General features: G+C 39.5%; 3 protein-coding genes across 6 annotated transcripts in view; 2 read left to right on the top strand and 1 right to left on the bottom strand.

Moving 5' to 3' along the window:
* Positions 1–4,387, top strand: part of CTNNAL1 (catenin alpha like 1) — a 67,356-nt gene extending 62,969 nt beyond the window's left edge. For 2 of the 3 annotated variants that reach the window (XM_069474533.1, XM_069474532.1), the window contains exons 16-19: positions 2,848–2,904; positions 3,042–3,155; positions 3,873–3,956; positions 4,089–4,387. In XM_069474533.1, coding sequence (XP_069330634.1) covers positions 2,848–2,904; positions 3,042–3,155; positions 3,873–3,956; positions 4,089–4,154 — 321 coding nt within the window. In that variant the 3' untranslated portion in view covers positions 4,155–4,387. Of the gene's footprint in view, positions 1–2,847; positions 2,905–3,041; positions 3,156–3,872; positions 3,957–4,052 lie in introns of all 3 variants that reach the window. The other variant, XM_069474530.1, reaches the window with a different exon arrangement.
* A 1,525-nt stretch (positions 4,388–5,912) lies between these two features.
* ABITRAM (actin binding transcription modulator) lies at positions 5,913–12,625 on the bottom strand. The gene is made up of 6 exons (XM_069474529.1): positions 12,498–12,625; positions 11,361–11,412; positions 10,313–10,442; positions 7,596–7,672; positions 7,445–7,514; positions 5,913–7,353 (listed from the first exon to the last, which is right to left on the bottom strand). The coding sequence occupies exons 1-6, from the start codon at positions 12,574–12,576 to the stop codon at positions 7,216–7,218; spliced, it is 546 nt and encodes a 181-aa protein (XP_069330630.1). The 5' UTR covers positions 12,577–12,625; the 3' UTR covers positions 5,913–7,215.
* Positions 12,626–12,741: 116 nt separating this feature from the next.
* ELP1 (elongator acetyltransferase complex subunit 1) overlaps positions 12,742–24,124 on the top strand; it is a 64,871-nt gene continuing 53,488 nt past the window's right edge. Inside the window, exons 1-6 of one of the 2 annotated variants that reach the window (XM_069476649.1) lie at positions 12,742–12,773; positions 15,902–16,106; positions 17,040–17,192; positions 19,713–19,794; positions 20,501–20,581; positions 23,779–23,864. In XM_069476649.1, coding sequence (XP_069332750.1) covers positions 15,957–16,106; positions 17,040–17,192; positions 19,713–19,794; positions 20,501–20,581; positions 23,779–23,864 — 552 coding nt within the window. In that variant the 5' untranslated portion in view covers positions 12,742–12,773; positions 15,902–15,956. Of the gene's footprint in view, positions 12,774–12,944; positions 13,166–15,901; positions 16,107–17,039; positions 17,193–19,712; positions 19,795–20,500; positions 20,582–23,778; positions 23,865–24,124 lie in introns of those variants that run through there. The other variant, XM_069476648.1, reaches the window with a different exon arrangement.

The following is a 24,124-nucleotide window of genomic DNA, read 5'->3' as shown; positions in this document are numbered from 1 at the left end:
CTATCTCCAAACTGTGATGAACATAAAATGGCATGCTTCATGCAGCAAATATTTGTTGAGCTTGTATTGTATGTCAGATCTTGGGGCAAAGATCTCTTTGGAAAAAAGTGAACAAAGCAAAGTTCCTGCCACCTTATAGTTTATATTCTAATGGCAGAATATAGACAGTTAAAAGTTATATATGTAATATAAGTAATATGTAATGTAAGTACATATATAAGTACTTGGAGATAAAATCATGTAGGATAAGAAAATAGAGGTGATAGAGGGGTGGTCAGAAGAGCCCTTTCTAAGCAGGTAACATTTGAGTAGAGACATAAAGTGAAAGAATGAGTTGGATGGATAAATGGGTAGAGAGGGTTTTAGATAGAATACGTGAATAAGTGCAGAGGCCCTGAGATGCAGGGGTAGGGCTGGGTGTATCTGAAGAAGAGTAAGGAGGCAATTGTAGATGGAGTAGAGTGAGGCAGAAGGAGTGCTAAAATATGACACATCTATTCGCCATGGAAAGAATGTTGACTTTTTTTAAAGCGTGATGGTAAACCCATTGAGGGTTTTGGCCTCGATCTGACTCATGTTTTAAAAAGTTTTTGGCTTGACCAACAAAGTAAATGGCAGTGCCATTTACTGAGACAAACACTGAGGGAGAACACCATATTTAGAGGGTGGAAATCAAGCATTTTGTTTTGCTCATGTTAAGTACAAAAATCAAGTAGGATATACAGTTGGCACTCCCTATCTGTGGGTTTCCGCATCTGTAGATTTAATCAACTGTGGATTGAAAATACAATAAAACGTAGCAATACAACAATAAAAAATAATGAATTTCTGGCTGGGTTCAGTGGCTCATGCCTTTAATACTAGCACACTGGGAGGCCAAGGCAGGAGCATAGCTTGAGGCCAGGAGTTCAAGACCAGCCTGAGCAAGAATGAGGCTCTGTCTCTACTAAAAATTAGAAAAATTAACCAGGTGTATTGGCACGTACCTGTAGTACCAGCTACTCAGGAGGCTGAGGCAGGAGAATTGCTTGAGCCCAGGAGTTTGAGGTTGCAGTGAGCTCACCACTCTAGCCTGGGTGACAGAGAGAGACTCTGTCTCAGAAAAAAAAAACAAAAAACAAAAAAACTAACAGGTTAGAGTTACATGAAAAATAAAAAACAATAAAGTATAACTATTTATTTAGCATTTACATTGTATTAGATATTGTAAATAATCTAAAGATGATTAATGTATTTAGGAATATGTGTGTAGGTTATAGGCAAATACTATACCATTTTATATAAGGGACTTGAGCATCCACAGATTTTAGTATCCTTGGGAAGGTATCAGAACCAGTCCCCTGTGGATACTGAGGGATGACTGTACAAGACTGGTGTCAGAATGGTTCAGGATTGGAGAGAGAGTCTTGGGAATTATCAGCTTTAAGGTTGTTTTAAAACTATGACACTCTATGAGAGAGACACACACGGATCTTGCCCCCAAGGGGTTTGCAGACTAGAAGGAAAGAGAAGATTTGCAGAATAGAAAGTGATAATGTGGAATGATAAGGAACACATGGGGAAGTGGATTATTCAGCTTGGTTAAAATTTAGATGTAAAGCTTATTGGTTTTCCTTTTAAAGCAGTGGTCCCCAACCTTTCTGGCACCAGGGACTGGTTTCATGGAAGACAATTTTTCCACAGACTGGGTGAGGGTATGTGAGGGGGCAGAGCTCAAGCAGTGATGCGAGCGCTGGGGAGCAGCTGTAAATATGCTCGTGTGCTCACTTGCTCACTCACCTGCTGCTCTCCTCCTGCTGTACCTCTGCCCCGGGCTCCTAAATTTCATGGAAGACAATTTTTCTACAGGGTGGGGGTGGCGGGGCAGGGGGAGGGGAGTGGTGAAGCTTTGCGGCCCAGTTCCTAACAGGCCACAGACCATCTGTGGCCTGGGGGTTAGGGACCCCAGTTTTAAAAGATAGGGAAAGATGCAGAGGACAATTTAACCTTGAGACCACTTTATCTAATGATAGCAAGGTATTAAGCTTGTTGAAAAGAGAGGGTAAAAGTTAACCCTGCAATTATTGCCTTTTCCTTCTTCATATTGTGTATCTAATTTATTACTATGACCTGTTATTTTTCTTCACAATTCACTCTCAGATTTGCCCTGTTCTCTTCCTTATTACTGCTGCCATCTCAAGCTAAATCTTTCTTCCTTTACTCCCCTGGTATCTCTCACTCTAAAATATTCCCCATACTATTTTAACCTAATATCTTAAATATTCCTATCTTACCTGTCCAACCTTATTCTTCACTATTCTCCATCATCCTATTTGCATCACTTAAATTGTAAAATGCATGGTACATGGTGATTAGTCAAAACTAATCTGAAAAAGCAACAAAACCCAACCATCTGAATTGGTCCTCTCAAATGGCTGGTTATGGAATGTGTATGGGTGACAAATTTTATCTTGCTTCGATAGAAGCAGGAAAGTTCTAAACCTTTTGACCTCATGCTCCAAGATTCATCATCCTTTTGTAATTGGGGATATTATGAGATGACCTTTGAATTCCTCCAGAAATCCAGACATTTGTATAGCTGAGTATCATGAGTCTATGTGACCCTCCAGAATAATTGGAGGTCTCCAGGAGTTGATTCTGTATCTGGTCTGTGAAAACTTTTGAAAACAATTAAACCCTTATGTTTTCCTGGGTACAACAAAAACTTCAGGAGTTCCACAACAGATATTTTATGTCTAGGTTTTAGTTTTTAAATTCTATGTAAGAATTATTAATTAATGAGTATATTTCTTACCAACTATCCATAAGACATCAATCTAAAATAGTGATGTTTTCCCTTCCCACCAGGTTTTTGCTGCAGAGGGTTTAAAGCTTACTTCAAGTGTACAAGCTTTTTCAAAACAGGTAACACATGTCTACCTGACTGATGCTGGTGGTGATGTCATGTATACCCACTTTGGGGGTATACTATTAAGGTATAAAGGTATTTAAGTTGTAAAAGTTTTGTTGGGGTTGTTTTAACTTTCTAAATTATATTTCAGCTGAAAGATGATGACAAGCTTATGCTTCTCCTGGAAATAAACAAGCTAATTCCTCTATGCCACCAGCTCCAGACAATAACTAAGACATCTTTGCAGAATAAAGTATTTCTAAAGGTAAAAGAGAGGGAGGGTTATGCAGGTAAACACTTGAGAAACTTTCACACTTTTTATCAGGTTAGCTCCAGCCTCTTTTTCTTTAACTGAAGTATTATTACCCATAGAAGGGCAATATATTTCCATTTTTCATGGTTTGTCTGCAAGAATCATATAATTTTTAAAAATTTTTTAACAACAAATTCTTGTCCAAAAGAATCATTTATTATCTGCTATCATAAATGACCCCAGGGAGCAGCAGGTTCACCAAATAGATTAGCTTTTTGGATATGATTAATTCCATAGCACTGAGAAGCTACCCTTAAATCCTGAGTCTTCACCTAACTAGGGCACAAATGCCTCTGAATGTGGGTTCCCATAATTTATCTGAGGGAATATGGCCTTATGCCCACAAAACAGAGTGTAAGGAATTGCAAAGTAAGGGATTCACTGCCACTATTTGGAGTGTTTTGAAAAGCCGCAAACAGCCTGAAGTAGAACAGTTGATTTTCCACCTATTCTTCCTGGAGTTTTGTGAAACAGGCATGAGACCTGGGCAGTAACCCCCGCACCTGTGTTCTGGGCCCTCAAGGCAGCACATATACCCTAATCTATATACCTTGCAGGATCCCTTAGATTTCCATGGTGGAGAAATTTTATAATTTTAAAACTAAATGATAAAGTTTTTTTTTAAATACTACTTTTAGAATATGATTTGCATGCTTTCTGTCACTGTAGGTTGACAAGTGTATTATAAAGACAAGATCCATGATGGCTCTCTTGGTCCAACTTCTTTCACTTTGCTATAAACTGTTAAAGAAGGTGGGCAGTTTTTCTATTTTAAACTCACTTTTTTTTATTAAAGGAAAATGCAAAAGAAAATAATAGTTACTACTTGATTTTGCAACTTTTTTTCAGAGTAAAGCAGAAACTAATTGTCTTAACTCTTTTCAGCTTCCGGTGGAAAATAACAGATGGGTCTCAATTACAAATAAAGACACCATAGACGGTAAAACTTGAGAAGATTTTGGGGTCAGATCTCTGGACCATCATGTAGCAAAGCTGACATTTTTTTAAAAAGCAATTGATCCTTTATCTTTTCAGAAATTCAACAATTTTATAAAGAAAACAATACTGAAATTTTGCTTTATTTTCTGATCATGAAATCTCTTGTGAAGCTTTTTGACAACTAATAAATGCCATAATAGTTGCTAATTGCAGTGATTTTTAAAATGGAATATTGCACTAATAATGTTCTTTAAAAGTCAAACCAAATATTCCAACTGTCTTAATGACAGTTTAATCCAAAGAAGATATTTTGAATATGTGCTCACTTTTGGCATATTTGACCTTAACTCTTTTCTTTATTTAAGCCTATCATCTACAACATTAATTTCAGCAGAAAATATACAGAAGTCTGGGTGAACTCCTTAAACCTGTGGATTCTTCTTCAATTTTTCTGTTCACCACGTATGACAAGGGCACCTCTGATGTCCCCTCTGTCACAGATCATCCATGCTAGTAGCAACTTTGTTCTCTAATAAGCGTTTCACACAGCAAGGGTTATTGGTTGTGTTGCGTGTGTTCCTCCCCTACTCCCAACGGCAGAGTAATGGAACTCCACAGAATCGTGCAACAACTCCTGGAGGATATGAGACGGCTATCTTTTGGTTCTAGTTCTAGCATAGCCGGCCAGTCTGCCCTGAATATTAGCTGGAATTCTAAGCCTATCTTACCGGCTTAAAAATTTTTGAACTGTCCTTCTCAGTATTGATTGATGGAATGGAAGATCAAAAAGAGAACAATGGAATGAACCAAGCACCTGTTTAAATTCCGAATAATCATGCATTTTATATATGTGGCTTTGAAATATTCATTATAAAACAAATAAACATCTTTAGTCTTTTTAGTTTTAGGCTTACAGCTTTTCTTGTTTTTGTGGGTTGGGGTTTTTATCAAAGGATCTGGTTTATAGGTTTTCTCCTTATGATATAGTGTAAAGTTGTTTTGGACTACTTTCATAGTGCTTGTATCCTAATACTTTGACATTCATTTTGAAATCTGACAGGACATGTCAGTTGCCAAATGGCAGTAGATACATAAGCTTGTCCGATGATCCATCTGGGTCAGCCAATCACAATCAAGATTCACAAAAGATCTTGAAGAACCACAGTACTACCAATTAGCTAGTCAATCTATTATTGAAGAAAACTTTTACCGTAGTCCTCTGGGAGAAAATGGGATGGATGCACTCAGCTTGGTTAATGACCCTTATAAAATACTTCTTTAAATAGTCAAAATGATCAATCACGGTTTTTATTCTCTGAAACCAAAACAGTCTTTTAAATCACAATAGAAATGGTAATTCCTGCATGGTATGAATTGTTAAAAAAAAAAATTACAATAGAAATGGGAGAATGATGTGTGAGGTAATATCATATGTAAAATATACATATCTTTATGAAGTCTTCAAGAATCATTGTTGCACTTGAAGTGGGGTCTGCTGGTTTGTGCTTGTTTTCAGCTCATAGCACCATCACCGGAGGTGTTTATAGACTTACTACCTGTATCCCGTCTAGTGGGTCCATTTAGGGGATAGTCATGTCAGCACTCAGGTTACAAGGTGTTTTTGTGAACCTAAAATGATTTTTATTTACTAAACTCCCTCTTATGTACCTGAAAAGAAAATATTCTTTTATGAAAGTACAAACATGACTTTAACAGCACAGAATAGAGAACCAAAGGGATTTATACATTGTGATTTCTTCTGTGCAAAAATGTGTTTTATTTAAAAATAGGGATATTTAAATGTATTATGCGTTATAGCCCTTAACGAAAAATAACAAGTTTTAAAGTCCTTTTATTTAAAATTCAGTGTAAATCGGTATCCAATCGTAAACCATATATTCATAGTTGTTGGTTTTTTTTTTTTTTAGTAGTTTAAATGATGTAAAAGCCTTTGTTCTGTTCATAGGCATCTGTGCCTTTGAATGACATATTCTTAGCAACTTCTTTGCTGGTTACCTTGTAACTAGAGTGTGTGAAACCAAGTGACTACAATGTTTGTACTGCAAGAATCAGCTTACCATTGCATTTATAACATTTCCATTTGCTAGGAAAGCCTTTGTGTTTTTCAAAGCCTTTTCATTTTCATGTGTCCCTCATTTAAGAAGTCAGTATTACAATTCCACCTTGTTTCACAGAGGAGGGCCATTCCATAGGCATGAGGAGAGAAGGTACACTTGACACTCTTGCCTCTTCCCTACAACCTAAAGGGAGAGGAGTTGAGGTAGAAGGGGCAGGACTAGACTTTTTGGTAGTGTCACACTGACACAGATTGGGTAAGAAAGGCCAGTTAGGTTTTTTCAACTTTAAACTGATAAAAATTGAGGCAAAACAATAACCATACCACCACAAACAAAAGTATATTAAAATGTAGTACAGTCATCCTTAGGTATTCATAGGGGATAAATCAGATCCAGGGCCTTCTGTGTAGACCCGTATTAGTGCTTATTCAAGTCCTGCAGTCAGCCCTGTGGATTCTGAGCATAGGAAAAGTTGTCCTACTCTTTATGTGGTTTCACATCCTATGAACACTATATGTATATTTTTGATCTGCATTGGATTGAAAAAAATCCACATATAGGTTGACCCATTTAGTTCAAACCCATGTTGTTCAAGGGTCAACTGTATTTATTTCCAGGTTATAGGATGATGGGTCAATTACTTTTACTTGGCTACATAAAAAACTTTTCTGTATTTTCTAAATTTTTCTCAAAGAGCTTTGTTTGCTTTTAATCAGAAAAACATCCCATGCTTGGCAGTTTAGTTAGAGAGAAGCAAGAGAAGAACAGAGTGAGTACATGGACAGGGCAGATCAGAGAGGCTGAAGACAAATGAGAATCAAGGGTCATTAAGCAAGACAAAGAGGGAAAACCAGGTTAAGTGAAGGATTAGGCCTCCCCTGTGGGTAGCTGGGTGTGAAGTATGCTTTACATATACTGGGACTTCTCATTTAGCACACTGATGGTTTGGCCCAGGTAAGGATAATCCTGCTTTGCTTTTTACTCCATCTCAATCCTTATGATGTAGCTGCAGTGGCATTAATACGTTTCACTACGATTTCTTCGTACTCTTTTTGTGTCAGTAACCCTTCTGTTATGCTTTTACTTTCTTCAAATTTGGGTAACACAACTGCAATGTAGCCTTCAGTGGATGGCTGGAAAGCAAACAGAATATTTAGTATTGTCAAATGATTTAAAAAAATTGATAAAAGGTATGTGGATGGGATCATACTTTTTCTCTTTTACCTTTTCTTGAAGAATAGATGGCTTATGGAGAATGTTCTCATTCACTTCCATCAGCCGTCCTCTAACGCAACTATTTTAAAAAAAGAATTATTTTTAAGAAAAATATTACTTCCCTTGTTTCTCCTAAATTGGTAGCTAAAAAGTTACTCACCTAGATATGGTATATTCTTCTCCATCTGAGCAGTAAATCTTACACAGAGGTGCAAGTTCTGTTAGAAACTGTGCCCCCTGTGTAATGAAAGGGAAGAAGTTACTAATTGATGTGCATTTCCATTTTCCTTTGAGAGGCAGCCCTCAGTGTTTTAATAGGATATATTCCTAGAACTGTTTTAATAGGATATAGTCCTGGTGTTTTAAATAAAAATAACCTAAGTAAATAAAAGCCATTTATTCCAACACATATATAATAAGTGCATAATAAGTGCCTACTATGTGCCAGGTACCATCCTAGACTCTAGGGGGAAAAAACCTAAGACACATGTGATAATAGGTAATTTAGTTACAGACTAATTATTCATATTAAATATATATATATATATTTTTAAGCAAGGCCCATCACTTCAGAACAGAGTAATATATTTTATCAACTGTAAATGAGAAAGCTACATATAGCAAAATGTAAAGATTTCAAAAATATAGGAAAATTCATCAACAAGCAATAATATAAATTCAACATGACAGACTATGAAAGCAATATTTTTTCTTTTTCTTCCCACTTACTCACTGACCCACTCTCTCCTATGACAGCAATATTGTACAAAGCTAGTTTCATTAACATTCCTAATGTTATTTTTATATTAGAACTTAATAGATAAAGGAACTCCTTTACCAGGGTCAATCGCTAAGACTTTTTGAAGAAGGAATATTTTCCTATTTAAGAAAAAATATACTTTGAGGAAAATTTGGAAAATACAATAAAGTTTTAAGTCACAAAATAATTTGCCCATTATCCTATAAGCCATTAGTCCATACAAAATTTTGACATATATCTGTTTGAATGTTAGTTATTGCTTCATGTACTCCCCTAGATGGATGTACCTAGGAAGGTTCTAACAAATATCTACAAGGAGAGTCATGAGAGCCAGTGCAGGGATATCTCATCTGTTGCCCTTTTTTTTTTTTTTTTTTGTTTTGTTTTTTTGAGACAGGGTCTTCCTTTGTTACTGGGGCTAGAGTGCAGTGGTGTCATCATAGCTCACTGCAACCTCAAATTCCTGGGCTCAAGTGATCCTCCTGCCTCAGCCTCCCGAGTAGCTGGGACTAACAGGCACATGCCACCATGCCTGGCTAATTTTTCTAGTTTTTTTGTAGAGACAGGATCACATTATGTTGCTCAGGCTGGTGTGTTGTGCTTTTTTTTTCCAGGAATTTTTCCTGTAGTGAATAAGTATTTGAGGTTAAGATGCTATTATTTATGACCTCTTAATTTATCACTCAAAACATTATTAGATGACATTTACATATTATTACATTGGCTTTACTACTCTGTATGTGGGTACTTCATCTCAAAATACCAGAGTCATTGTGACTCCTTGCTTTTGGAAGGAGAGATAGGGATTCATCCTGGAGGCTTATTTATAACTGGGTCTGTGTCAAAAGAGCAGAAGTGTTTTTACCACTTTTTATCACCTCCCTCGGGAGAATAAATAATGGGCAGTTCTGGGATCCAATCAAAACTTATCTGTAGTGGGTTCAATATGCAGGTCCCTCTCTGTTCTTCAATAGTAACAATAGTGTTACCATTTTGGACAGAGATTTATCATAGGAATCTCATAAGCATTAACTGTTGTAATTTGTAGACTTTATCTTTTAAGAAAGGTAGGTGCATGCTTTTCTAAGCTCATTTGTTTCTTGAGTGAGGAAAAATCAGTAATTATAAGGCATGTTATTAGGAGACTTCAGGCCTACAAAGGGGAGTTCAAATAAGGGTCTACTAGAATAGTGAGAGCAATTAGCAGAACCTCCTAACTTAGTATAAATTCAATAAATAAAGGAACTAAATCATCCACAGAAACTTTCCTAACCAGTGGGGCTGTCAGGACACTTTAATATGTCACTAAGTTGTCCTTGGTGTGATGCTGTCTTTTAATAAAATGTCAATCTTACCTAAAGTTATAGAGGGAGGGCAGAGAGAACATTTCGTATAACTGAGCATTATGTGGAGGTACAGGGTGTGGGTAGACATACATTAGATTGGCAATGCTTTACGAATGGAAAAATGGTAAGGAGCAAATACTATATACTTTCTCATATTGATGTTTTTTCCTATTCTCTCAGGATATTTTTTTCTGTTTAATTTATATGTGAAGCTGGACATGGTAGAGCATGCCTGGAGTCCTAACTACCTGGAGGCTGAGACAGGAGGATCACTTGAGCCCAGGAGTTCAAGGCTGCAGTGAGCTATGATTGTGCCACTGCCTAGGGTGACAGAGCAAAACCCTGTCTCTCAAAAAAAAAAAAAAAAAAAAAAAATTTATATGTGAAAATATATGGTAAAGAAAAGCTATTCACTTAAATTTTATAGAACTTGAGATATTGGTTTAATAAAAGTACACGGAACAACAAATGTTGTTATATTGGTGTTATAGTTGTCCTTTCAAAGGCCTGCCTTCCCCCTTCTCCAGTCTGGGCATAACGGGGATGGTGGTACATAACCTAATATAGCAAATACTATGCCTCTTAAAGACATACCTCATTTCTTTGGTCTGAGAATTTTTTTAGGAATAAACTGTACTTAAAATCAGTACCTCAAACTCTTAGAGAAGTATGCTGAGCATATATTACCGGATTCTGAGAATGACAGTAATTCTATCATTACTATGAATATAGAGGATGTCAGTAGATAATCACATAATTACAGGAACATACCCGCTTAAATTTCCCAGAGACCTTGTTTTGAAGTCTGCTACAGTTGGTACTGATCTGATAGGAAATGCTTTTAATTGTTTTTCCACTTTGAAGAACCGGATGAGATCCTGCCAATGTGATGACACATATTCTACAAGGAGAAAAAATTGATCCTGTGTTATTGCTTGATATAATTCTTCCTCCTGTAACACAGTACTTCCATTAGCACAAGAATGTATGCACTGATATTTGTTTAGTTAAACTATCATCTTCCTCTTTTTCCTTTGGCTCCTATTGGAGCATAACTGTAGAATGGAGAATGCAATAAAAGAGGAGAAAACAGTACCAAATTTCCTTTCCAGGAAAGGGAAGAGTACCAGAGGTCTTTAGACAGGTAGCACTTGGAGTAGGAGAGAGAGAAGTAAGGCATGCCTGTGTATGTCCTTCTGGGGGCTCTGGTAGTCAGTGGGTAGACACAGGCTGCCTACTTCAGGTAGTAGTTGACTAATGGGGTGGTCCTCCATTTGGAATTTTGGATAACCAAGTTTATTTGTTCAGAGTGACTAGGCACTGGAAGACTCATTCTTGCCAGGCAAACTGCTATAATTATATCATTTCAGGCTGGGTGCGGTGGTTCACATCTGTAATCCCAGTAGTTTGGGAGGCTGAGGCAGGAGGATCGCTTGAGGCCAGGAGTTCAAGATCAGCCTGGGCAACATAGCAAGACCCTGTCTCTACAAAAAATAGAAAGCCAGGCATGATAGAGTGCACCTATAGTCCCAGCTACACGGGAGGCTCAGGCAGGAGGATCATTTGAGCCCAGGAGTTCCAGGTTGCAGTGAACTATGTTGATGCCACGGCACTCTAGCTAGGCTGACAGAGCGAGACTCTGTCTCAAAAAAAAAAAAAAAAAGAAAAGAAAAATTTCAACACAATGTAAGATAATTTAATGAAATGTTTACTTAATGAACATTTGTTCAATCCAAGACCATACTAGGCTGAACTAAAATATCACAAAAAAAAAAAGAAAAAATTTTTTGTGATAATTTAAAATTCTCAATTTACTTACCTGTTAGAGTGCTGTAGTATACAGTGGTCCTCACAGGGTCTTCCTTTGACATCTAGAAGAATAAATGAGTCTGTTGGTTGTTGAATCAATATTTACTACCACTATGTGGTACGTTCTTTGGTTCATAGAGACAGTTAATTATGAACATTGGACACTTACATACTCATCACGGGTATACCTTCATTACTCAAAAAGACATACCTAAAGGCTTTTTACGAAGTAGAGAGACTTGGCCCAGACAGAATCATTTATTCAATCTTAAGGTCATTAACTCCTTGCTCCATATTTATCCTCACTGCAAAATGAGTACACCCATTATTTCTATTATTAATAGAAAAATGTGATTAGCACTGCATTCTTTATGATATAATAGTGTACTTTTTGTTAGTGGTTTCCAGGACTGTCCCAATGGTTAGTACATAAAGTCCCGAATTCCAGGAAACCCCTCAGTCCTGGGTGAACCAGGACAGTGGTCACCCTAAATTTGGCCAACAGAAAATATGCTACAATATTTTTTTTTAAATGAGTATGTCCATTATCACTGAATGAAAGGAAGAAAGTAGGGTTGGAGGACAGACCCCCATGATGCTACCGCCACTGGTATTTACTGGATCCGCAAAATAGTACAACAGGAATACCTACTTCTAAGTGGTAAATGAATACTGGCCGCCTCTCCTTAAGTAAAACAGTGGATTCTACTTTCTGTCTGTAACCTAACCCGCCCTTTTCTCCATCATTGCTGCCTCTATCTTAGTTTCATCTGATCATTTAATAATTTTATGTATCGCTACTCCCTGTAGGATTGAGTCCCTGAAATTCCTCCAGGCACTCAAGGACTGTTGTAGTCCAGACTCCGCCTACCTCGGGGGCCTCAGTTGAGACTAACATTCTCGGAGGCACCACACACTTGAGCTCGCACAGCACTCGCCAGCTCCTGAACGCGCTCTGCTGTATTTCAGTCCTCCAAGACTTTGCAAATACTACTCCCTCGGCCTAGAAAGGAACGCAGAGGTCCAGTTTTTTCTTCCGTGGGGAGGAAGCGCCGGGTAGAGCCTAGTTGGCTATGATCTGTCACCATACTCTCCACAGCATCAAGCCAATGCGGCTGACTAGAGAGCGACATCATTCCGCACTTACCCGCTTTGTACCAGCGAGTGAAGTAACGATCCACTAGCGACGGCACCACGGGCTCCGCGGCTTCGGGCTCGGTAGCCATGGCGACCTCCCGCGCCGCCACTCCCACCCTCCCGGACCCCAGCGCTTCCTCCCGGCAGGCCGTGGCTGCGGGGTGTCCTTCCGGCGCGCGGCTCGCGTCTTGCGCACGCGCGCTGCTCCCTGCCCGCGCAGGCTCCGCCTACAGCAGCCAATTACTGTCTGGGGTCCGACATCAAAGCAGGGATCAAATACAACGCGGTAGGCAGGAGGGCGGAGGGACAGGGGGCGGTGGCTGGCGCAGCTCCTCCGCTTCTGCCTCCCTAGTCCTTCAGAGAAGGCCGGCCGCCGCAAGCGACTAGGGAAACGCCCCCTGTATAGCCACGCCCGCGCCTCGTGACGACACTCCCGCGCCGCTCGGCTCGTGTCTGGTTCGCTTCTGGGCTTCTCAGCCGCGCTGCAACCGTGCCTCAGATTTGGCCCTCCGGGGTCGCGCGGCTCTACCCTCTCGAGGCCTAGTGCGCGCCTTGAGAGCGCAGGAGTCGCACAGAGAGACGTGTACGCAATCCGGGGCGGGCTCTGGGAAACCGGCTGCGCGTGGCAGGGGAGGCAGGGGCGTACCGCTATTTGGGGGTCCTCCAAGCGCGGCGCAGGTGAGAGGTCAGGACACTCGGGCACGGGACTGGGCCCTGTCCGCCCAATGGTGTTCTTGTGTAGGGGACCCCGAGGCTTCTCTGCCTGCTGCGGTTCGAGGAGTGGAGTGCTTTTTCCTAGAGCTTTGCATTCTGTTTCTGCGGTCTTGCCACCTGCTCCATCCAGGTGCGTTGCGGGGCGCGGCAGCCCGGAGTTAACGTGTTGCTCCTCCAGCTGCACTTAACCCAGCCTCCGTATTCCTTGCAGAGGGTGCATAATACCGCTGAAAGCGAATGAATTAATCCACGATGGAAGGCGGCAGTTAATAGAGGTTCGGGTGCTATGTTGTGGGTCTCTACTCTCGTCTGCGACTTTTTCGTGGAGCTTGTGTTCCCTGTGCTTATCCAATGTGGTGTTTTATGTGGCTTTCTCTCCCGTTAACGGTGATTTCTGTGGAAGTAGTGACTGAATAATCTCTTATCTTCAGATCCTAGCACTTAGCAAGCGCTCAGTCGGTGTTTGATGTAGGCCACAAAACGGATGGTAGGATAAGGTACTACGTAAAAGATTCAATTGTCTATTGACAGCCACATTCAGTGAAAAAGAGTCAGCAGAAAGGAGGCAGAGACAGTTTTCAGCCTGGGGACAGAGAGTAGAAATGCCATATCCCCAAATAGGGGACACTCATTTGGTGGAAGAATAGTAAGTTCTTCGTTTTCCAGGTTGCGTTTGATGAGCTTGTGAGAGATGCTTGTGGTAACATCAGGAGGTTAAAAATGTGGGCTTAGTGTTCACTTGGGCCTAATTAAGTCAGGGCTAGACATTTCAATTTAATTGGTGTATTAGTGATTTGCTTGGTACGTGTAGTCATGGGCATGATGATTAGCCAAGACGTAGAGAGTTGAAGCGGCAAGGGAAGAAAATAGAGGAGTTGTCAGAAAATTAGGAGAGGATCCTGGATTGCCCTGTGGTGTGGAGTGATCTCTAGCACATTTAAAGGCTGGGAAAAGTTGAATCAATGGAGACGGGGGAGTTAGAGATTGCAGATGTCAAAGAAAGAGTATTAATAGGCCTGGGAGAGTTTGGAGGATATTCCTTTCGTAACCTTGAAAGGAGTGGGGACATACATGGCTTTCTCTGAGGAGATAAGGGAACAAGGATGATTGGTGTGAAAATTCACAGAAGTTAGTTTTGAGGCCAAGGGGATGGGAATGGGAAGTAGATGACTGAGCTCCCCTTGGCGATGAACTTGGTAATATTGAAAGCTCGGTAATTTGAGAACTCAGGTTGTTTGCTGTATTTGTCAGTTAGGGTCCAGTCAGAAAAGTAGAAACCATACCGTATTTCAACAGAGAGGATTTAATATGAAGAATTGGTTAAATAGCTATTAGAGGAACAAAAAGTAAAAGCAGTGAAGTGACACAGAAAGAAACTGAAGGAAGCAGTTACAACACTTAGGTAGGGCTGGGGGTGAAAACAAGGGAAGATGTTGGGGTTATGGACCTAAACCTTGGAGAAGAGGCACTGTGAAGCCTGCCTCAGACTTCTGGTGTTGATGGCTCAGGAATTCAGAGGATGAGACCCGTGGAGCTAGATTTCAGCTGTCTGGAGAGGCCCTTGCCTGAGTGGTGCTGGTACCTCTGGCTGGGCGGGGAGCGGTGATGAGGCTGGCCCTGGGAGTGCTAGATATTGGTCTGTTGCTAGGGTGACAGGAACAGCAAGAAAACAGGAAAAAATGAGTCCTCTACTTGTGCCTTTTCCCTACCTCCCACATTCTTATCCTGAGGTCCACGGACCCCAGGGCTCCACAGACTTGGATAAACAAAATCCAAGTTCACAGGGAGGGATATGGAGACATGATAATCTGGTCAGGGCAAGAGTAACAGCATGATTATTATTAGATAAACCAGTGTGAAAAACAGCTAGGAAATTCTGGCTGTTGTTGCTGTGCTCACTTCTTGCTACTCTGTCCTTTGCTTACTCCCCCTTAGCCAGACGTGCCAGGCATTCTCTCATCTCAAATGTACCTATCCTTTCAAATCTTTGTCAGTGGGCATTTTTATGATGTTTAAAGATAAAAGATATAATTTTTATATACTTCGAAAAACTCAAGCTCTGTATAATATAGAATTAGATTTAACTTAAAAACCTGCATGATACAGTACAGGTTCAAATAATTTCTAGAAGTTCTTGAATGTAAATGTCAACCAAAACTTACTAAAACCATTGTCTGTTTTGATTTTCTTCCTTGCTTCCACCATATATGATCTTGCCTTCCTCTTCACCCACATTATATGTTGTAGGATTCCTACTACAATTGACATTATCTACTATGGACTGTAAGGATTGATTCATCTTTATTCTTTCAATGTCATGTATATGAAATGCCAAGATGAGAGAATTCACCTTGCATTAAAGTGACAGTAAGGCCAGTCTGGTCTGCGTAATTGCCACCCATACCATAAGTTAGGGACTTACAATCATAAATCTTAAAGGGATCTGAGTATAAATATCTAGCACATTAACATGTTTTTTTTTTTTTTTCCTACTTAGAGAGATTTCAGAATCCTCAAATATTGACCATAACTATATACAGTGGGTCAGGTTGTTGCCACATATCTGTATGTGGGTGTGTGCTTAGATTTTGATTATTCTTGATTATTCTAATTCTAACTACCACTTCTCTATCCCCTGAATCATTTTACTTATGTAGGTGTGGTCATTTATCACTATGAAGCTATTCCTTTATCTCTTAGGGATTAATGCTTCATCAGGGGATACCTGTACTTTTTTCTTGGGTATCACTTCATCATGAGAAATCTGGAGTTACTTCGGACATTGGAGTTCAGGGATATTCAAGCTCCAGGGATACCTCAGTGCTTCTGTCTTCGAGCTGAACAGAAGACAGTGCTCATTGGCTCAGAGCATGGACTGATAGAAGTAGACCCAGTCAGAAGAGAAGTAAGTTACTGATAGAGAATGCTACACTTGGGTATGACTCTTGACTTGCCTTCTTCCAAACTTTCTTCCCCCAGGATAGTCTTTTTTTACATCTTATTGAATTTATATCTTTTTAAAATTCTCTTTGCTTTATTATAGATGTCATGTTAGACATAGCTGAAATAGTAACCTACCTTTAACTCTGCTGCTAAAGTCAGTAAAACTCTGACCTTATATTTTAAGTGGGTGCTCTACTTTTTACCCTTTCTACCATGTAAATACTATTTATAATAGTGATTCTCAACTGACAATGCACATGAAAATTACCCAAAGATCTTTTTAAAAATATGTTTTAAAATTTATTTTTAAAATTTTTATTTTATTTATTTTTTTTGATATGTGGTCTTGCTGTATCACGTAGGCTGGTCTTGAACTTCTGGGCTCAAGCAGGACTCTTGCCTCAGCCTCCTGAGTAACTGGGATATGCCCTTAAAAACATATTTGAGCCCCAATCTCATATCAACTAAATCAGAATCTTTAGTGCTGGATCCTAACCATATATACTTTTAAAAGCTCAGCGGGTTGATTTTGATATCTTTCGTTAATTATATTTTGCTACTAATGTATTTTAGGTGATTACATTCTTAGTGCCTTTCCCCCATACTATAGAAATCTTAGAAGACCATAGTTAGCTCCATGTTTTATTGGACATTTTTAAAGAGTCTGGGTTGCTTGTTGTTTGTTTGGCAAAAAGGTTACAATACCTGTTTTTCTCATTAAAGATGACACAGTTATGATATTTCTCAAATGAAAGCTTGGATTTTAATCTAAAAAACATTTTAAAAATTTTACATTATAAAGAAGCATTAAAAAGTATTCTGTTTCTGGAAATGTTATGAATTGTTCTTGAAGATATACTGGATTAATTTGCTTATGTGTTTCCTTTGGTGAAAGGTGGAACATGAAATTTCTTTGGTGGCAGAAGGCTTTCTCCCAGAGGATGGAAGTGGCTGCATTGTTGGTATTCAGGACTTGCTAGATCAGGAGTCTGTGTGTGTGGCCACAGCCTCTGGAGATGTCATACTCTGCAGTCTTAGCACACAGCAGGTGAGTAGAAGAGTCCAGTGAGGAGGAAGTCTCAAGCATCTTCAAATAGATCACTTGTTATTATGGACGTTTTCAAACCAGAAGCCATAATCTTTAAGCTTTGGCAAATTACAGTCTTTGTATTATATATTTCTTTATAAAAAAATTGTTAGACTAGATGTGGTGGCTCATGCTTGTAATGCTAGCACTTTGGGAGGCCAAGGCGGGAGGATCACTTGAGGCCAGGAGTTCGAGCCCAACCTGAGCAACATAGTGAGACCCCCATCTCTACAAAAAAATAGAAAAATTAGCTGGGCGTGGCGGTCCACACCTGTAGTCCTAGCCAGGAGGCTGAGGTAGGAGATCACTTGAGCCTAGCAGTTTGAGGTTGCAGTGAGCTACGATGGCATCACTGCACTCTAGCCTGGGCAACAGAGCGAGACCTTATGTCCAAAAAAAAAAAAATTTTTTTGGTATGGCTTTAAGATTCTTCTACACTTGATGTTAGCCTAAAGGCTGAGAAGTGATTCAAGATTCTTCTAAAACTCAGTTTTGTCTACTGCATTTATTAATTAGAAAAATCAGAACATTCCAAATGAGAGCTATTTAAAATAATAAAAACTGGCCATTCTTGTGTGGTGTAAATCACCTCTTATCAGAATCTCATCCTGAGTTTAGCCTTTATTTTTCAATTTAGAAAATCTTTGAAATGTTTGTATGGCTTATGTTTTTAGTTATGAATGTTGATTGGCCAACTTTAGAGTCCCTAACTATAGGCACTAAAGTAATACATTATCATTACATGCATATTTTAAGACTGCCAGGAGACACAGATTTCAGCCAATTGCATCTGTCTGTCTGTCTTTCTTTCTTTTCTTTTTTTTTTTTTTTTTTGAGACAGAGTCTCACTGTATTGCCCCTGCTAGAGTGCCATGGGATTAGCCTAGCTCACAGCAACCTCAAACTCCTGGGCTCAAGCAATCCTCCTGCCTTAGCCTCCCAAGTAGCTTGGACAACAGGCATATGCCACCATGCCCACCTAATTTTTTCTGTATATTTTTAGTTGTCCAACTAATTTCTTTCTATTTCTTTTTTTTTTTTTTTTTTTTAATAGAGACGGGGTCTTGCTCTTGCTCAGGCTGGTCTCGAACTCCTGAGCTCAAGCGATCCACCCGCCTCGGCCTCCCAGAGTGCTAGGATTACAGGCGTGAGCCACTGTACCTGGCCCCAGTTGTTTCTTTCTCTACTCTAGCTTAAGGTTGAGTTTTTGGATTCCCATCCTCACCTTCTTAATGGCCATAGTTTCAAATTACAATTGCTTGATTCTTTTTTAATCTTTGATTACTCCATTAAGTGTGATCTTTAACATTGATTGTGTCACAGGAGTTATGGTAGGATAATAATAGTAGCTTACATTTATTAAATGTTTACAATGTGCAGGCACTTTTTCAAGTGCTTTTCACGCAAATCTATTTAATCTTCACTATGACCTTAGGAAGTAGATTGTTATTTCCCATTCTTCATAAGAGGAAATTGAAGCACAGAGTAATTAAGTAACTAAGCTGGAGTCACACAGTCATCAGGTGGGGTTTGAACCCTGGCAGTCTAAATCTGGCACCTTTGCTTTAAACCATTCCATTTAGTACAGTAATAAACCTTACTCTCACTTCATGGTGAGAAAAGTCACAAGCCACCACATACAACTCAATTTGTATTTCTTATATTTAAAAGATATGCTTTTACTTCCCAAACATTTTGTAGAATTTTTTCCTGATGACTGAGCTCCTCCAGTTCATTATGTCATCTAATGGTGCTGATCTTGCCCCTTTGTGGCTTCCCTATTGTCTGGAAGATAGAGTCCATGTTTCTTATTTTGCTTTAGTGAGACCTTTCACTCACTCCTTGTTCCCCAAATTCCTTTTTAGCTTCATCCCCGCCATTATTCATATATGTATACCTTATGCTCTAGTTGTAGCTGATTTTTTTCCCAGTGGGGTCTTGCTCTGTTGCCCAGGCTGGAGTGCAGTGGTGCAATCAAAGCTCACTGTAACTCCTGAGCCTAAATGATTCTCTTGCCTCAGCATCCCGAGTTGCTGGGACTACAGGTGCATACCACCACACCTGACTGAAGCTGATTTTTAACTGCTCTTTTTATGGCTTTATGCCTCAGTACTATTTTTCCTCTTGATCTCTCTCTCCTCCCCCTATTATCACTCTTTGAGACATCTCCTCAGAAAAACTGTGCTGGGCCACTTGTCATTTCCTGCATTCAGACCTGCTTTGCTTCCTGAAGATCTTGGTTAAAGCTCTAATCTTCTGTAGAATCATCTTTTTATCTCTTTCATGAGATAGCTCTGGGAAGAATGGGGTGTCCATTTCTAATCCCTTTGTCTAATAACAGGTTTAGTCTCTTGACACCTGTTACTGAAGATATATTTGTTAAATAAATTCACATTTGTATATTTGTTTTGATTGAGATTGTAGTAAATTTTTACTGAGATACTGGTGTTTTGGGTCTCTTTTCAATTTTCTCTGTCTCAGCTGGAATGTGTTGGGAGCGTAGCCAGTGGTATCTCTGTCATGAGTTGGAGTCCTGACCAAGAGCTGGTGCTCCTTGCCACAGGTAAGTTTGTCACTGGTGCCTACCTGACTTATTACTGCAAACATTACTCCAGATATCTTACAGGCTTCAATTTTGGAGTGCTTAAGTTTTTAAAAATTTCTTTGAACAATGATACCAGTATTATTATAGTAAAGTGAATGTGGTTTTTTCTGACTTAAGTTTTACCTCTTAGTATATTTTATAAAAAGTTGTTTCTTGTAACTTTTTCAGTCTTTACAAGTGAGAAACAAAGTCATAAAACCTGAGGAGGCTGCTAAGTCCACAGTTATAGTTAAAAATATCAGCAATATTTATTTTAACCTACTCTAAGAGTTGTTATATAAACACATTCTAAAAGCTCCTCTTGCATTCCTATTTTTTTCCTTTAAGTCTCTTCAGTCCGGATTAGTTCAGTAAATGAGCACCACTGATGACGTATATATTTGCAGAGACGTCTTGGATGGAAACTAGGTGTTGAAGTTGATGGAGGAGGGCTATGTGGACTTTTATGTTCAGCTTTGCACACTTAAATAGCTGAAAATAAGCACTAGGTGACTTATCCAGGCAAAGTTTTTATTTTTTTTTAAGTCAAAGTATTTTGAGTGAATTCTTTCTGCCCTATCTGACTCCTTCACTCCAGCTCTGTAGCTTATAGTGCCATAGATATTAATGGAATGGCAAATTTGTTACATGAAAATAACATCATTCTTGTTTGTGTCCCTCTAAGGGCAACAGACCCTGATTATGATGACAAAAGACTTTGAACCAATCATGGAGCAGCAAATCCACCAGGATGATTTTGGAGAAAGTGAGTATATCTTTGTTTAAACATTTTGTTACCTTAAGTTCCTTCCCACTTTTGATCATTTTTCTTGTGCGCTGCAGGCCACATCGTAAACCGAAAGAATTGTGAAACTTAAATCCTCATTTACTAAATGTCTGTTAGCCTAGTTCCTTTAGCCCATCCTAGATTTTAAAAGGCGTATCTCAGGTTTCCCTGTAGGTCTGAGGCTGCTGACTTTGTCAGTAACCTGGAAAATAGAAATCTGTGCTTGAGGTCACCTGGGTAGTTGTTTCACAAACCCTAGGAAACGCTTAGGATGGGGTTTTAAGGAAAGGGATTGTATAAGCTAGAATAAAGAGAACATTTCTGGGGTGCAGTTTTGGGGAGAAGAGAACAACAGAGGTGGGATAGAAGGCTGATTTTTACTACCGATTGGATCTGAATCTGCATTTTCATGGGACCAGTCAGGTTGTTTTCTTGCTAAGATCTAGCCAAGGTCATTTGGGCATTTATGCTGTTGGGAATACTGAAGAGGGAGGAGAGGGGAGATGCTTATTGAGTGTAAGTTCTGGCCAACTTTACGATACCAGGTAGCTGGCCTGATTGAAGAGAGGCATGGAGGAGAAGGTATTTCAACTTTTGCTGAGGCCTAACTTCATGTCTTCTTGCTCTACCAACTCTGAGAAATCATTTAGAAAACTGCTACTTGTTTATTTAATAGAAAATTATTTGTTCAGAAATAATTTTGAGTAGGTACTGTGAACCCAACAGTGTGTTTGGTGCTATGAATAATTAAAAAATAGTTAAGTAGTTAGATTTTTCTCTTAGGGTGTCTCAGAAGTACAGTAATGACATGATAATGCGGGTATAGGGTAGCATAAGGCAAGAAAATCAGTAACTGGAGAGGAAAGATTTCCCTAAGGAGGCTGATTTGAGCTGAGTCTCAGCTGAATTGGTGTTGCGTAGATGAGGGCTGAGGGTTGGGGAGTAGTCTAGTCAAGTGAATAAGTCTATTTCAAGGGAGGGATGTTTCATAGAAACACGGTTTTTCAGGGAACTGTGACGAGTGCAGCATTGCTGGAGTGGCAGAACATGAGTGTAGAATGAAATAAAAGGGATGGATTTTGATTAAGTTTGTGGTAGGGAATTTTTACATTGAGTTATAGTTGATCAGCTGTTAAAGGTTTTGATGATGAGAAGTTTAAAGAGATTTTTCTAGTAGAAAGATGGATCTTGATTACATATCTTTTTATTTGTGTGTGTGGAGAGATAAAAGACTAGAGGCAAAATGATCAGGTAGGAAGTTGCTACTGGAATCTAGGTGAGAGAGGAGAGGTGGGTATGGGGTAGAAGAGGGAATGAATTCAGGAAAAACATGATTCTCAGTGAGGATGGGAGTACATTTTTTGGAATTATCTGAGAAACTTCTTTGGAATATATGTGAATGGTTCCCCTCCTGCCCTAGACCTGTTTAAGAAATACCAGTTTAGAAAGTGAAATAAATAGACTTTGGTATATAAGGCGGAGGAAGAAAGAGTTTAGTGGGACACCAGCCAGGTGATGGGAATAACGATGCCAGTAACTGAGAGAGGGCAGATGGGGAGGTGCTGGTTTGTAAGGGGTAGGTGGTGAGTTCTGTTCTGGATTTGTTGACTGGTCATATGGGATTGCTACGTGCAGTAGGCAGATATAAGAGGCTGAAGCTTAGGAGAGACCAAAGCTATGGACTGGGAGTGATTGGTATGTAGGATATTCTTATAATCTTGGGAGCAGATGAACTTGCTCAGGGACCATATATGGTGCTGGAAGAGTCTAGGATCCAGGGTGGAACTTTGGGGCATCCAGCTTTGAGGACAGTCAGAGAGAGAGTACCACTACATAGCACTCCTTGGGATGGGAAAGTGTTCTGGGCCTGGCTTTTCCTGCTGACTTTTTCATAAGAAGCCTAATGTAGTGAATCAAGGGTAAGATAGTCAAAGTTAGGGTGTTAGGCCTTAGGAATGTATTTATCAGTACAAAAAAATTACTCTATGGAGTGATGAATATTTTTCCTCTAATCCAGGGGTCAACAAACTTGTTCTGGAAAGGGCTTGGTAGTAAACGTTTTTGGCTTTGCAGGCTGTACAGTCTCTGTTATAACTACTCAGTTTTGCTGTTGTAGTGTGAAAGTAGTTATAGACAATACATAAGCACGCCTGTGTTCCAATAAAAGTTTGTTTGTAAAAGCAGATATAGGTTGTAGTTGACAGATTCCTGCTGTAACCCCATCACTTATTGTCTTATCTCCGTGGAAAAGTTCTCTGGCTTTACTTCTTGATCCTTTGCCTCTGTGGAAACTTGCAGGTAGAAGCCCGGGGATGTGCAGCAAGATAGGCACTGCTATTTGTGCACAGCAGCAAGGTGTGCTTTGAGGTATTATAGTGCTGGGATGTAAGCAGACAGGAAATGGTCGTACTAACCCATAATTTATAAAAATGATTATAGCCCTGCTTCATCAGAGTCAGAATCAGTGGCAGGAGGGAAGAATTGGGTCCTGGATTTGGCTGATGTTTTCAGGACCCTCTTCATGGTACCTCTTGCAGATGGATGCCAGATCTTACCTCCCAGAACAGAAGGGTTGTATTGTTTCAGCAGCTTGGCCTTTATGTTTTGTGTAAGAGAAGCATTATGATTTAGAAGGGAGAAGCCCTATGTTCTAGTTTTAGGCTCTGCCATTAAGTCTACATGAGGAGCTGGATTCGATGATCTACGGTCCCCTCTACCGCCAGTGGCGGGGAGGGGGGTTGGATACATTTAGTTGATTGAAATCTTACAGTTAGAATTTTATTCCCAGGTCTTGTCTTGGAGTCTTATGTTTTGGACATATTGTGAAAATTCTTTGTTTCATTCTTACTTGTAAGGCAAGAATGAGATTGCTGACTCCTGTCATTAAGGGAATTTGGAACATATAAGATAGCAGTACAGCATTTTCCAAAATAAGGGAGAAGTCACAGCTTGCCAGGAGTAAACTAAATGAATAAATAACAAAATAATTAAGGGCATTTCAAATTCTTCAAAATTACTGGTGCATATCCTATAGAACATAGTTTTTTTAAATATTGACTTGTTTAAATTTATTGAGAGGTCTTAGACTTCATGAAGAATAGCACTGAAACTGCTTTTATTTCATGTCATGCAGCTTATTTCATTGTATTGCATGTTCTCAACCAATTGTTCTGTAGGCAAATTTATCACTGTTGGATGGGGCAAGAAGGAAACACAGTTCCATGGATCAGAAGGCAGGCAAGCAGCCTTTCAGATGCAAATGGTAAGGTTGGTTTGAGGATAAAGAACTTTGATTGGAACAAGTGGAAGTTCTGCCACCCACAGGAACTCTTAGGTGTCCAGTTAGAGGCGATCATGAACAATTCTCTTCTGCTTTAGTAGAACCGTTTAACACCCTCAGGAAATGAGTCACTCTAGAAAGATCTTTTTCCCTTTTTATTGCCAAGTTGCTTTGTGATTTATTTTCAGTGCAGTGAATAATTATAACCAATATTCATCACCCAGTTTAAAAAATGAAACATC

Source organism: Eulemur rufifrons, chromosome 7 (assembly GCF_041146395.1).
Source record: "Eulemur rufifrons isolate Redbay chromosome 7, OSU_ERuf_1, whole genome shotgun sequence".
NCBI lineage: Eukaryota > Metazoa > Chordata > Mammalia > Primates > Lemuridae > Eulemur > Eulemur rufifrons.
Note: the sequence above shows the minus strand (reverse complement) of the source record. Positions and strands in the feature narration are given on the sequence as shown.